Consider the following 14,702-nt stretch of genomic DNA (forward strand, 5'->3'; position numbering starts at 1 on the left):
ATCAAGCCCAAAAACCTTTCTCAACAGAGCAGAAGCCTCTTCTGGCCCACCCCAGTCCTGAGAGACTGACATGCTACACAGCACCCTGGGGCAGTTTAGCCACTGACTTTACAGGGGCTCAAGATTTCTGCCAACCACTTCCTGCTGTTTCAAGGAAACCATGGGCAGCAGCTGCCCATTGCCGGGAGTGGGTCTTGCCAGGAAGCTTTAAGGCAAGATACACCCTGTGGCTGTCTTTCCTTCAGCACTTCTCCTTTCCCTCACCCCCAGCAATCATTTCGCATGCTGGCCTCTGCAAGCTCAGCGGTTCCCAGCCCTGACCCTGGGAGGCAGTGCCTGGAGAGGTCCCAGCCTCCTATGCCAGCACCCCTTCCCTCCAGATTGATGCTTTTCCTCTGCAGCTTTCATGTCTCTTATTCTTCTCCTTTTCATACCTCTCTCTCCTGCTGATCCCCTCTCCTTCTCTGCTTTCCCTCATCACCCAATAATGCTGTTTCTCTCTTTTTATGACTTTCTCCATCTACTCAGCACCATGGCTGGAGGGCCATACTGAGGCAGAGGGATGCTATTGAGCACAATAGGGAGCAGCTACCATTTGAACAGAGACGGCCCTTGCCTGAAAAAATCATTTCAAATAAGCAGAGCAAGAAAAAGGGCGAGGGAGGATGTCTAGAAAGGAGGAGTGACTTCCCTAAGGCTGTCCAGCAGGGCCAGAAACAAGTTATCTCTCTTGCCTGTTGGGCCAAGCTGTCATCCTGTGGGGATTTTAACAAGTGCAATTTTAAAGTAAAGCCAAGTACGAGGGGGGGCCTTTTGGGAATGGGGTTCCTTAAGGAGTCTTGCTGCCATGGCAGAGGAACAACTCAGCAGGCAAACCACACTTAAAACCAGTGCTGGGATGCTCTTGGCTTCAACCACATCCACCTAGGAAAATACAGCTTCCCAATCCTGGAAAGGCAGCAACTCCCAGATTGTGCAATCAAGGCACCTGATAGGACATCAAGGGGGAGGCATGAGCAGGTAGGATGCAGCACCGCGTTCCAGGGACCCTGCACCCAGAGGAAGACTGTGCATGAGCTGGAAAGGGTCTTTCAGCTTCCTGTGATGACCAAAGTGCTGCCATAGGATTTGCTAATGAACATGGCCTGGGCTGGAGTGAGATCACGTGCTTCAAATGGACTTGTCCCATCTTTAGTTCAAGTTGTGCAGTGCCTTGCAGACACACACTGCGAGAGCTTTAAAAAAATCCCAACATAATAACCAGAGAAGAGCTCATTATATCTGCTTGTGACTCATCTGCCGGAAGCTGCAGCGAACACGGCTGCTGTGCTGGAGTCTCGCTTCCAAGGGTGTGGTGACACATGCAATTATTAGACTGAGTAATCACTGCTCCGTACAGGTTTACCATTATTACATTCTAACTTCTGCTAGCACAGCTGTGGGGGACTGCCAGCACTAGGCCCCACAGTGGACAGACATGCATATGAAATATCCCTGAGTGCACCAATTAGGACAGCAGGGGTATGCAAGGCTCAGACACTAGCTAAAGGCCAAACCTATTTTCATACAAGTTTAGAGTAAGTTAGTTTATAGGTAAGGTCCTCTCATAAACTGAGGGACCTGACACAAAGGAGTCAACTTGCTTTATAAAGTTCAGGAAACACAGTGACAGAATGGACCAGTCTGATGCGGAATTAGTAGTGACTCAAATAATATGCCAATTGTTGGCAGACAGCAAGTTTTACTTCGGTGTTGTTCTGTTGTACACCTGACCAGGAAGGTCCTTAGGTTTGGTAGTGCACCACAGACTGGGACTCGGATAAGTGTAACTGTGAGAATCGTGTCCCTGCCAAGGCATCTGCCCATGGGACACCTGCCATCACCTCTGGCTTTCCAGCTTGTCCACATGTCCATTGCTATGGGCCACCCCAGTGTGGGTGAGAAAGTGATGTCACTGCCGCCGTGCCAAAAGAAAAATTAGTTCCATGAATACACAACACTGAGGGAGCCTGGGGGTTTCCTCTTGACACAATGTCCCTGGGGTGAAAGGGAGGAGTTGCTCTGCAGTCCGAACAGGGTGAGTTGTTCCCCAGCTCTACCTCTGCCGCCAGAAAACATTGCCATTCATATGCAAAACTCTTACACCCCGGGCTGACAGGGCTGCTGCTGCGCAGCTATGGCATTCAGCACAGGGCAGGGTGCATTTTGAGCCTGTCCTGCCTTCTCTGCTCTCAAAACCAACTTCTCTCTCAGCAGTAAGGACACATCACCTCAAAGCTCATCTCAAAGGCTGACTGTAAAAACAAGAGGCGTCATTTGTATGAATGAGATTGTTTTCGTAAGTGCAGATGCGGAAGCTGTTACCACAAAATGTTTAGGAAACTGGTGAAAGGAAACAGTCGAGCTGTAGTGTAGGAACAGGTTCAAGCACTCGGCTCTGGCTGCTCCCTGAGCTGCGTCCTTGCCATGATGCAGCACTCCCAAGAAGATTTGACTGCACCCGGAGAAGAAGATGATTCCTTTGAGGAAGGTAAAGTCATCTTTTATTGAACTAATCCTTCTCAGACTAGAGACCGGTTTCTAGCCTGGGTGGTATTTCTTGTGTAAATCTGAAGTTGTCTGTGGGCTTCAAGGTCACAGGGTGACCAGAATCTTTTTCTCCTTAGAGAATGGAGAACAAAGGGACCACAGATACAATAAAAATACTTTCACACTGGTTCAGCAGCTTGTTTCCTCAGCAAGGAAGTTACTGCAGAAGAAAGCTGGGGGGACACCGAGTGTATTTTCTACAGTGGCTGCTCTGTGCAAAGTGGCACATTGGGCATTCAACACCACAGGTGCGGCTGTCATTAAAGTAGTAGGGGCTGTTTACAGGGGCTAAAGGTGACTTGCTACTTAAATTATTTGAGCAAAATTAGCGTCCTCCTCTCCAGCTGCCACAACCTGGGATACAAAGCCAGTGTCACAATTTCTTATCCCTAAAACTGCTTCTGCTGGTGCTTGATTCCTTGTTGCTTGCATCCTGTACCACCATTTACATGTGTACTGAGTGCTATCAAGTCAAAATAGCAGAGACGCAGATAAGAGAGCCCAGAGGAGGAGGAAGAATCTGGCCCATGGTGTTCAATTTCTGCCGCTGCTCGCTGCTCCCCTTTGCATTCAAGCCAAGGGGAGAACTTGCTCATGCAAATCTTCTCCCGGCCCCCAGCCTTCCACAGTTTCTAAGGGAGTTGAAGGCACAAAGAACTGCCTGGATCCACTCCAAAGACTGTGAACCTTTAAACTCACTTTCAGCACAGCTTCAGCAAGCCTCATTTAAACAAAGCTCAGCTGCGGTTGGTATGGAAAACTTAGCAGTGAACAGTGCCAAATCAAGTTATCTGAGCCCCAGTGAAAAGCATCAGCTCAGAAAAGAAAGCAGTTTCAATGATGTTCTCTCTGTGCTCAAATACATTTCTCACGTCTCTATGCCCCCATTTCTCACCCTGTATCCCACTCGGGGCTCAGAAGGGCAATGAATTTGCAGAAAGGAGAGGTCAGTGCATTTGCATTGTGGAAGAAATCCTGATAGTCTAGGAAACACCTCATGCCACTGGGCAAATCAACTGGCATTGAAAGTACCCCGTTGCATTTGCTGCATCCTGCATTCAACACAGGTGGATGCTGCTTCCCAGGATAATCATCCACATGCTCTAACTTGATATGGACATTTTCAAGTGCTCTGAAGAGCCAGTGGGTTTTTAAGCTGCTTTGCTGTTTCTGAAACCTTTAGCCCATGTTCTTAATCAGAAATGTAGAAGGGAAGGAGAGAAATGTGGGCAGGTTAGTCAACGTATATATTGTGTTATCTAAAGGGAATGATACACCACTTAAAAAATCTGTTCCAGCCTCTCAGCTAAGTTGTTTCTGGCAGGGCTGATCCAGAAACAGCTAGAGGAGGCTCTGCTGTCCAAAGGCAGGAACATTTTAAAAACCTCTCAATGACCCTGCTTGGAGCAGGAGGTTGGAATAGATGACCTTATGAGGTATCCTACGAGTCTATGAGGTGGTCACATCCTCTTCAACTCACCTACATGTAACTGGGAACAATTGTATCCCAGCTGCTCTCTCAGGCAGAGGGATTGCTGGCTCCCAAACCTGCCAGCTGGAGAGCCCAACAACACAGGCATAGTGCTAGACTTCCCCTTCAGCCCCTCTCCTCTCTCTTGAACGGGTTAGCAAGGAAACATTAGCTTTTTGGCTGCTATTTCTGGAGCGCTGTTGACCCTGGACAATGCAGTGCACTCCCTCGGGCTGGGTGGGATCTGAGCAGGGAGGAGCAGGGCCCGGTCCGGTCACAGGGCAGCCCCCGCCCCGCTCATGCTGCCCAGACTTAGGCGTCAGCCAAAACTTAGTTGCAGCCAAAGCTTAGTCGCAGATTTTCAGGCCAGATGGAGGCATTTGTCAGGCACTGAACTCCCAGCTCAGCGCAGACCTCAGCTCTCAGGGCATGGGCTATTTTTTATTATTTTCCACATCCAGCTTGATGTGGAAAGTGGTGATGGCAAATCTCTGTCCACCTTTTTAACTCATCCCAAGGCTTAGCTACCATCACAGTTAAAGACAGCTACATTTTATTTCTTCTAGCACTGATTTGTCTAGTTTTTTGGAGTTAGTTTCCCTCCTGTCCAGGAGAATTAAGATCTCACTACTGCTTGTGCATCTAAAAATCTCATATAACTATCTACAGACTATATTCAGATCACTCTTATCCTTTGCCAAGCAGACTGTTATCAATTACTGTTTCCTTATAAATTTTTAATCTTTTAATCATTTTCATGGTTCTTGAGACCAGTCCCTTGGAAATGTGGACACCAGCATGGAGCCCAGTGCTCCAAAACTATTAGACCAGGGACAAATCCAGAAGTTACATTATATGTTTACTCATACTTTTTAAGTATACATATGTCAGGATCAGTTCAATGATCTGCTGAAGTCCTTTCAGGTTGTAGCATCACATGAGGGTCTGCTCTTCTCAGATTTTTCTCTTTAATCCTCAAGTCTTTCAGAGTCAAATTTCTCAGGACAAAGTCAGTGCTATCCCATCAGTATTGCTTATCTCCTTTGCTCCCAGCTATGCCCATACTAAAGCCAGATGAATCATCTCACTTCCTCAAGTAGCCTGTCCTCCACTTGCCCAGACATTGTGCCATCTGCATTTTCAGTCAATCACTGTTTAAAGTTCCCTTTCAGGTCACTGACATAAAAATAGTTCAATCCCATGGGGAAGAACGAATCTGCTTATGTCCTTTCTAGAAACTGGCATCCAGGATGATTTCTCAGCTGGGTTACATATGTCAAGATCTCATGTGGTACCAAGTTTTAATTCTTACTAAAGTCTGAGTACACTATCAATACAATCATTTTCTCTAAAATCCTAATGAGTGCCACTGATTGTATTCCATCTCCTTTAATTTTGCTTGTGTGATTTCTACATCAGCTATTCCTTGACAAGGGCAAGACCACTGCCAGGCTATAGCATCGTTAGTGACACAACATTAACTTAGAGCTTTCTGGAATTCCTCTGGTGTTTCAAGCTTTCTGAAATATCAACAAGGAGTTCCTAGGATAGCTCTTCTCAAAATTACAGTTTTAAATTCTCTTTTGGGAAAGATCAAGGGGGAAATATTTTCTGATTGATATAGACTGTAAGATGACACTGATGTTTTCCCACATGCAAACCAAAACATTTGTTGAAAACTGTATTTTCCTCAGCATAATTCACAATTCCACCATTTTCGTTTAGTTACGCTCCAACAGGCACTGTTTTTTCCTTATTTTACATTGAGATCGCAAGTCACAGAGCTGGGTGTGACAAAATATGCTAGAACTATCTTCACAAAAATGCAGTAGGTTTTCAAAGCTTTGAAATGTTCATCCTCAAAGAAACTTTGTTAGCTCTTTCCCTTGTTTTGTAATGACAGTGCCTTGCACTGACATGGTGCTTTCTCCTTCAGAGGTTCTGCAGAGATTTTGCAAGTGACTGTGCTTAGGTTCATTGGAGCACAACTCCCTCTCCTCTGCAACGTGGCTGGTGTTGAACAGGGCACAGCTGTAGTAAGCAAAAGTTTCAAAAATAAATTCTTTTAGCCTCTTGAAAGTACAGGCGCTGATAAGTTTCATTTCTTTTAAGCCCTACTCGCTATGTTAACTCAAAGTAAGTGTCTTCAGTTACTCTTACAATTTTGTTAGGTCAAAACACCCACTTTGGGGAAAATGCTGTTTAATTTTTAGTAACTCTAAGTGCCTGAGATTCTGAAGTTATATTTCATTAAAAAGAAATCCCTTCCACTAGCACAAGGCTTCCCTTCATCACTGCAGCCAAACAGGTGTGGATTTTCCCTGACCCAAGACCAGAGAGGGAGGGAGATTTGGGCACAAGTCAGCTCTCTTGGCAGACCCTGGTTTCCCTGGGAGGAGAGCTGAGGGCTCACACGGAGGCGTGATGCCACCGTACCAGCATAGCCTCTGACTGGGACCAGAGGCTTGGCACAGCAGGAGCTCCTAGATCAAGCAGACACATCCATGAACAGAATTGGCAAGCACTCAGCAAGCATATCACAGAATCATAGGATATGCCGAGTTGGAAGGAACCCATCAGAATCATCGAGTCCAGCTCCTGGCCCTGTACAGAACCATCCCCAAGAGTCATGCCAGGTGCCCAAGACTATTGTTCAAATGCTTCTTGAACTCTGTCAGGCTGGTGCTGTGACCACATCCCTGGGGAGCCTGTTCCAGTGCCCAAATACCCTCTGGGTGAAAAACCTTTTCCTGATATCCAACCTAAACCTCTCCTGAATCAACTTCATGCACTTTCCTCGAGTCCTGTCACTGGTCACCACAGAGATCAGTGCCTGCCCCTCTTCTTCCCCTCACAAGGAAGTTGTAACTGCAATGAGGTCTGTCCTCAGTCTCCTCTTCTCCAGGCTGAACTGACCAAATGACCTCAGCCTCTCCTCATGCAGCTTCCTCTCAACGCCCTTCACCATCTTCATTGCCCTCCTTTGGATGCTCTCCAACAGTTTCATATACTTCTTACATTGTGGCACCCAAAACTGCACACAATATTCCAAGGTGAGGCTGCCCCAGCGCAGAGCAGAGCGGGACAATCCCCTCCCTTGCCTGGCTGGTGATGCTGTGCCTGATGGACAGCCAGGACAGGCTTGGCCCTCCTGGCTGCCAGGGCACTGCTGACTCATGTTCAGCTTGCCATTAGCCAGGACCCCCAGGTCCCTTTCCACAGTGCTTCTCTCCAGCCTCTCGTTCTCTAGCCTATGCACACAACCAGGGTTGCCCCATCCAAGGTCCAGAACCCTTTTTTAAACTTCTTACAGTTGGTGATTGCCCAGGCCTCTGATTTGTTGGGGTCTCTCTGCAGGCGCTCTCTGTCCTTGAGAGAGTCAACAGCTCCTCCCAATTTAGTGTTTTTAGCAAACTTACTTAGTATTCCTTTGAGAATTGGGTCCAAATATTTGTTAGCACTTATCACCATATCGAAACTGAGAATGCACAGGAAAAACAGAAATTAGGCTGTGATTTATTGCAGATCTTTTCATGCAGCTGCTCTACACTGACCCCTCCTCATACCTCCACTTCCCATCTCCTGTATATGCCCTCTGGTTGTATGTGGGGTAACCATGACCACCCTCTCAGGTCAAAGCTGACACAAAATCCCATCAGTGTTTTCAAAAAATGGGGGGGGGGGGGAACCAACGCTTTTTTCATTACATTCATTAAGTGTGTGCTCCAGTTCACTAGACCAGAGCCCCATCTTAGATGGTGCACTGCACAGTGTCAGAGTCCCAGGGCCCTTTCCTTGCCCAGGACTGACAGGCTGCTTAAGGCATACAGATACATTCCAGCACTGCTGCCCGTCAAGGCTCCCAGCAGAACAGTAACTGCATCAAATGTTTAAGATGTGCTTCAAAATTGCACCAGATGCCTTTACATCCTTGTAGAGCCTGCTTGTCTTTTATAAGAGAGAAAAGAGCTTTAGTTCTGGGGTTTGGGACCAGCTTTGAGACTTAGCTGAAATGAAAGGTAGCTGCTGTATGTGGTTATGTGCACTGCCTGCACATAATGAGGTCAGAGATGTTAGAGAAAACTGAGGATAAAGCCTTGGATATTAACTTATAGTTGAGACTCTTTATTCAGCAACAATTCAGGTTAAGCAACTTTTCTCCTAAAGCAATACCAGATACTTTGCTTTTCTTGGACATACAACTGCAGTGGCTTGTCAGAATGTCAAAGGGGAGACATCCATGTCACAGCTTGTCTGTGACCCATGGGACCAGGTTCCTTTCTGTGCTGCATCTAGCCCTGCTTTGGTGAGACCCCTCAGGTGTGACCCCTCCCCACAGAGTACATCAAAGTGGTGTAATGTATGTGTGCATATCAGTATTCCAGCAGATGCCTACCTCAGAGCTATACAGAAATGCCGTTTTTCCCATGTTTTCACCCCAAAGAGTTTGACATGGCTACTTTTTATCCAGCATACAAGTTCCCAATACCTCAGGAGGCTGTTGTAAGGATGAGCAGCCTTGCAATGTATCAAGCCTGGAAGCTTCTCCTTCCTGACTGCTGGGAGACTGCTGATCACTGTCGTGAAAACGTTTACAGGTCCCACCAGCCCTACTTGTCCTTTTGGCTTATCTCACATTCCCGGAGATGGAGAAAGTGTGTGCTGTACTCCCTGCAGCCCAGAGGATGAGAAGTCCCGTAACCAAGGCAATGGTATCTGCTTCATACAGATAGATGGATTGTAGTGAGATATTTGGCCTATAAACTCAGATTGAAGCACCTTTCTGCAAGAGCATGATCAGACCTATTTAACATCAGACCTATTTAACATGCAGGACAAGGAGGGCCAGGAAAAAAAGGGTGCTGTCTTATGGAGCATTTTTGTTATTCCTGTTTACACTAAATGCTCCGCTCACCTGCTTCTCGCAGCTGCTTCGTGTTGGTTGTGGTCCATGGGCGGACACAGAGTTATGCAGACGGGGGAGAGAGCTTTTTGTGGTCGGAGGAATCAGTGTGAGACGCCCATCCCCACCCCAGGCGCCCCCACACTGACCCACCCGCAGTGCTCTGGCACTTCCAGCTGTCGTGGGCAGCTGGAGGGATATTTTTAACAGGGCATCGCACTCCATATATGAAGCAGAAAAGTTTGAGCCCGTGAAGCCCAAAACGAAAAAAAAAAAAAAAAAAAAAAAAGATTGAAATGAGAGACACTTTTTGCTTTGTTGTCTCCCTATTTTTTAATTAAAGATCTTTGATCTTTTTGGTGTTTCCTTCTCCATTTCTGGAAGGCAACTTTTTTGGTTCATATCTGTTGACAATATTTCTAGATCACTAATAATAACAACGAGGGGAAAATCCAGGCCAAATAAACAAGTGGCGTTTAACCAGCCCTCAGAGAAAAGAGGAAGGTATGTACAAGCAGAGAGAAACCACTGATCAGGTGTGCTTGGGGTGCCTTCTAAGCTTGCAAAACAAGTGTCACACCAAAGGCTGAAGCAAAATTGCCTTTCTTTTCACATGTTTTTCCCCTCCTGATTTTACATAGCATTTTTACAAAGCTCCAAGAAACACAAGCTTTTTGTTGCTCAGTCCCGTCATTAAATTCAAAAATAAATGTGCTTTGGCTAACGTGAGTGGGTGGTGTAAACAACTTCACCCCTTTAATAATTCGAGGCACAGCTCAGCCGCCTGTGAAATGAGCTTCCGCCTGCCTGGATGCTAAACCAAAGCCTTGTGGTTGCTGTACCATGGGTGTGACAGGCACAAAACAACCGGGTCAGGAAGTGCAGAGTTGAAAGGCAAGGAGTGAAAACAGTCTGTGTGTATGCATGAGGGAGGGGGAAAGAGAGAGAAAGAGTAGTCAAGCACTTGACAATGTCACAGAGGCACTAAAAAGTTGATGGTGGGAAGACTGCCCAATAGTAGGATTTCTCCTACATCTCAGCATTGCTTGTGGGGGTGAGGGGTGTTGTCAGGCCACACAGAATTTTAAGCAGTGCGTTGCTGATCTGGCATCCAGGAGCAGGGAAATGGTTTGAAGCAGGGGTTCATGCAGTGAAAGAGTCCCTGATATTCCTGTGTCTTTGGCAACTGGAAAACAGGTGAAACAAAACCACTATGGATATCCTGAGCATAAAAGTCTTCAATCTAACTTATGAGGGCTGGCATTGGCTTACTCTGGTTTAACTGCAGGTAGTCTGGGAATTGGAAAGTTCTGAGATGAAGAGCTTGGAAGTGATACCTTGAGTTCTAATAGTTGATAAAAAGATTGGAAGACAGAAATTAAAGTGGAAAGAAAAGAAGCCATAGAGAGTGAGAAAATAAACTGGTATTTTGGGGAGAAGGCCATTGTGGCCCTGCCCTTGCCTGAACAGATGGCAGTGGATAAACACAACTGGCTGCACCCAAGTTGGGGCAGTTTGAATGACTTCCACTCCGGCCCTCTCTGAGATTTAGTGTTCTAGCTCCTCAAACTGGTTACCTTATGCTCCTCTTACTCAAAAGTGAGCGTGTGTGAGAAGGAGGGAGAGCAAGAGTTGAAACAAGAAGCCCCTCCAGGTGCCAATTCAGAGCATGGAAGTAGGGATCCTTCACTGCTGGAAGACCCAGGCTCTTTCGCTGACCATGGCAGTCCCCTGGTGCTAGCCTGGCAGCAGTGGGCACAAGTATGGCTGGTGCCTGTAGGGGTCCACAGCCCAGAATTCCCACCCACAGGGCAATGGGAGGCAGATCCACTGCAGGAGCCAGGTAGACTCATCTTTGTGATAGCAGGTTCAAGGAGGAAGCCCTGCAGCATCTGCTTACCATTAAAGTGATATTTACTTGAGCTTTGCCTCTAACCCAGACCCAGTAGCTCAGGTAATGCCCACATGGGCCTGGGTTAGGTTCCCCCAGTGCCCAATGATGCTTTTAGTTATGCCCCACTGGGAAAACTGCCTGCACTTGGTGCTGTTCTGTTGCACTGTGGTGGGGGAGCTCAGCACCCAGGCTGCTCCTGTAGCCTCACTAACCAGACCCTTGCCCTGGATTTACTGCCCATGTCATGGCATTGCATGAGCCTGCCTACAATTAACTACAACCCATTCCACAGAGAAGAAAAGACACTCAAAACAGTCCAGTGAAATAAATGCTTAAGTCCAAAATCTCAGGTGAAATGACCACCCTGGGAAGCAAACCTCAAAACTGCCCCAGAAACTCAGACAGAGCTCTCTGAGGTGCCTATAGCAGTGCACACAAGGGCTTGCAACAGCTCCCCTTTCATCACACCAGGCTGCTCCCCAGGCCAACCCTGCCTTCCTGCCCTCCCTGTGCCCAGCCCTAGGGGAAGTGACCTGCAATGATGAGCTTTTGTGCAAGTGATCCTCTCTTCATGCTGTGTAACACCAGAGTGAGGAGCCCCCAGCTCTCCTCACTCCCAGAGGACTGGACCAATGGTTCAGGTATGGCAGCAGCTGAGAGGTGTCCAGGAGGTTCCCTGGAGGGGTGTCACAGCCACCTGTGGCAGAAGAGAGAGGGACAGCCTCTCTGAAGGGCTTGGCAGGATGGCTAAAAGCTCTGTGAATATATTAAATATGTCATTAACATAGACATTAAATTTTCAAGGACTCCTGCAGGACCTCAGGGAGATGAGCTTATAAAACCTCACACATGAGTCCCATAGCTTTCTCAAATTTGTGATTAAGATGCCAGTGGCTAACGAGGCTGGCCAGCATTCAGGCTCCATGGCATAAATGGAGCTTTGTTTACATCCTTCTCACTTCATGGTAGCTCAGAGCAGTGGAAGAGCTCTGTTGTGAACGTGGATGTTGTCTACAAGGCATCGTGCTCTTTTCAGCAGTTGATTGGTGTAGAAGTGCAGTTTGCCAACTGAGAGTTCCTATAAGTTTTGGAGTCCTGCTCACTGCCTTCACACTGAACTAACATATTTCCTTTTCTTGAGGGTCTTGGAGAAAAGAGATACTTTATAGATGCAGATAGATTTGAAACCAGATAGCGTCTCTGAGATCCTCCTACAAACACATGCAAGGAGTGCCACACTAGCAGTCCCAGCACACACTTAACAAGGGAGGCTCTTTTTTTTTCATTGGGGGGGTGGGAATGTTGAAAAGAATCCATACAAAAATATTCTCAAAGAAAAAGAAAGCCACAGGAGGAACAGAGCACTCTACCACTGCTGAGCTCAGCTCTGGAGCTGGATGTCGGTAGCTTTTTTTTTTTTTTTCTAATTTCCCCATTGAAACACAGGCAGCTCAGGAGGTCCTGATGTGCTCTGCCTCTTCTGTCACTCTGGGGAGCTTCCTGCCCACTCTATTCCTGATGCCTGTTGTGAGCCAAGGAAGAGTTAGCTTAATCAGCAACACCAGCCTCTGAGTAGTGCCAAGTTGTTGTCATCAATCACTTCAAAAATCACTGCACTGAAAATAGTACACAGGGTCAGATGTTCAAAAACTGGCATGGTTTCACTGGTGTCATTTGACCTCAGCCACAAAGCCAGACCACACCCCTAAAGAAACACTTCTTATTTGCTTTACGTATTATTTGTGAATTTTAAATGCACTCACACAGAGCTGCTCTTCACCTTTCCTAGAGGAAATAACTGCTATGAATGGTCAGTCACCTCCAGGTGAAGGCAGGCTGGAGCAACAAGGAACCTGTATCCCCCCCAAGATATGCCTGGGGCCACTGGTCTGAGGGTTTGCTCGGAGCTTCTCTGTGCTGCAGACCACCCCCTCTCCCTTGGAATCTCAGTCCAAATATTTGGCAGATGCACTTGGGGCTCATTACATTACAGAGGCAGCATGTTCATTGCGCTCCCCCGAATGGCATTTTGTGTGTGCTGCACTTGTTTTGTATTTGCTATATTTAAGCCACAGAAATATGCGCTGGTGAGGAAAAGAGGGAAGTGGTGGTATCTTGGAGGCAGGGAGGGAATGAAAATCATTTCCCAAAGCTGCAAGCCTCTGTGCAGAATTGTGGCCCACAAGAAGGAAAGAGGAGCCCAGTCTCTGCACCGAGGACCTCGCCAGGTCACCCATACTGCAGTTTATCTGGGAATGAATACAAGGCAACTCTGGTGTTAGGCTAACATAACTAAGGATGGAAATTGCTTCAAGCCTTTGCACCTGAGGACTCCTCGTGGGCTTCTATTATGAAACTGCCATGTTAGGGACATGCAGGAAGACAGGTGTGCAGCACTACAGGATTCATACATGGAACAAGATTTTTAAACTTGTCTGGCGTTGTTTGCTCCTTTTCCTCCACCCCAGGCTTTGCCACCTTCTACCTGACCATCGTTTACCCCAGACCATGCTCATCACCCCCACAGCTCCTCCCCTTCTTGCCATGATTTCTGGGGCTCACAAAGCAGGAGGAAGGCAGGGCCTGTCTCTGTGCTGCTGCTGGAGGTGACAGCAAGGAAGGCCAAAGTCCTGGGTGCTCCTGACTTGCTCTTTCAGTCATGGACTTAGGATACCTTTGATGTTTGCTAACATGTCCTATAGTGTCTTGCCCCATAGAATACAATCTTTCATGATCTTTGGTCTTTCCAGGCCAGTTGTCTGCTTCACAGCATGGGGTGGAGGAGGACCAGAATGTACTTGGGCATGTATAAAGAAAGATTTTCTCCTCCGCTGTGTTTTAGAGCTTGCCTAAAATTTGCCTCTTAAGTGCAAGTGAGGGTGCAAGGAGAGTATGGAGGTGAACATGGGCTAGGGCCACATTTTAACTGTAGTCCTCATGTAACCAGCAAGTTTCAGCAGCAGGCATTGCTGCTTGATAACATGGGAAGAGATGGCTTCAGTCCCTAAGAGAACCCCAAACAGACTCAGGATCTCAGCCTGCTGTCATGATGGACAGTGAAGGTTGTGGCAGGGAGACATGTCTGGGCACCTGAGAGCCAAGAAACAAGTAAGAGGCAAAATATTACCTAATGATTCAAGAGGATCCCAATGGGGAAGCTAGGAACATATTGACTTTCTGTCTACAAAGCTGAATCCATTTCTGGAGATGGTGTAACAGGGCCTTTTTGATCTTAAGCATGTTAGTTGTACTGGGACAGGCAGCCCTAAGCAGGCATCTCACATGCTGCAGACCCATGGAAAGCCATGTGTTCCACTCCCTGCACTCCTCTGGGCAAGCTGATTTCATGGCTGTCCAGCAGCAAGACTTCAAGCCAGCCCATTACCAGCAGCATGGACAACATTGTCCTGCAGTCATGGTCCCAAAAAGCAGGCTCTTAGTGCCTGTCTCTCCAAGTCTCTGATCCCTCTTATAGTAGCTTTGATCGTCTTATAGTGTAGCTAACTGCCAGCTGTCCAGGAAAGCAAAAATTAGTTTCCAAAGTTTTTCGGGTGCCTTAACTAGAAAACAAGGAATGATTTTCAAAAACGAGAGACAAGGAAAAAATAAGGCTAGAGCTGCAGCACTAGACATGCCATCCACACACTTGGCGAGCACTTAAGAGCGGCTCAGCCAGCCCTGGTTGCTAAGCAGTCTGAGAAACTGGAATGTGCTGCTCCCTCCAACCCTGCATGAACATTGCCACCCAAAACCTGCCCAGAAGAGGCATCAGTGCTGATTTTGAAGTGGGTTCTGGGGGGAAAAAAATGCAATTGGTGGCTCCTTCGTTCTGCTCTCTCAAGTTA

General features: G+C 47.2%; 1 protein-coding gene across 2 annotated transcripts in view; it reads left to right on the forward strand.

Moving 5' to 3' along the window:
• The first annotated feature begins 2,454 nt into the window (after window positions 1–2,454).
• The window catches only part of RIPOR2 (RHO family interacting cell polarization regulator 2), a 68,817-nt gene continuing 56,569 nt past the window's right edge, over window positions 2,455–14,702 (forward strand). For both annotated transcript variants that reach the window (XM_069004293.1, XM_069004294.1), the window contains exon 1: window positions 2,455–2,530. In XM_069004293.1, the coding sequence (XP_068860394.1) occupies window positions 2,467–2,530 (64 nt within the window). In that variant the 5' untranslated portion in view covers window positions 2,455–2,466. The remainder of the gene's footprint in view (window positions 2,531–14,702) is intronic.

The sequence above is a fragment of the Aphelocoma coerulescens genome, chromosome 2, assembly GCF_041296385.1.
Source record: "Aphelocoma coerulescens isolate FSJ_1873_10779 chromosome 2, UR_Acoe_1.0, whole genome shotgun sequence".
Lineage (NCBI taxonomy): Eukaryota > Metazoa > Chordata > Aves > Passeriformes > Corvidae > Aphelocoma > Aphelocoma coerulescens.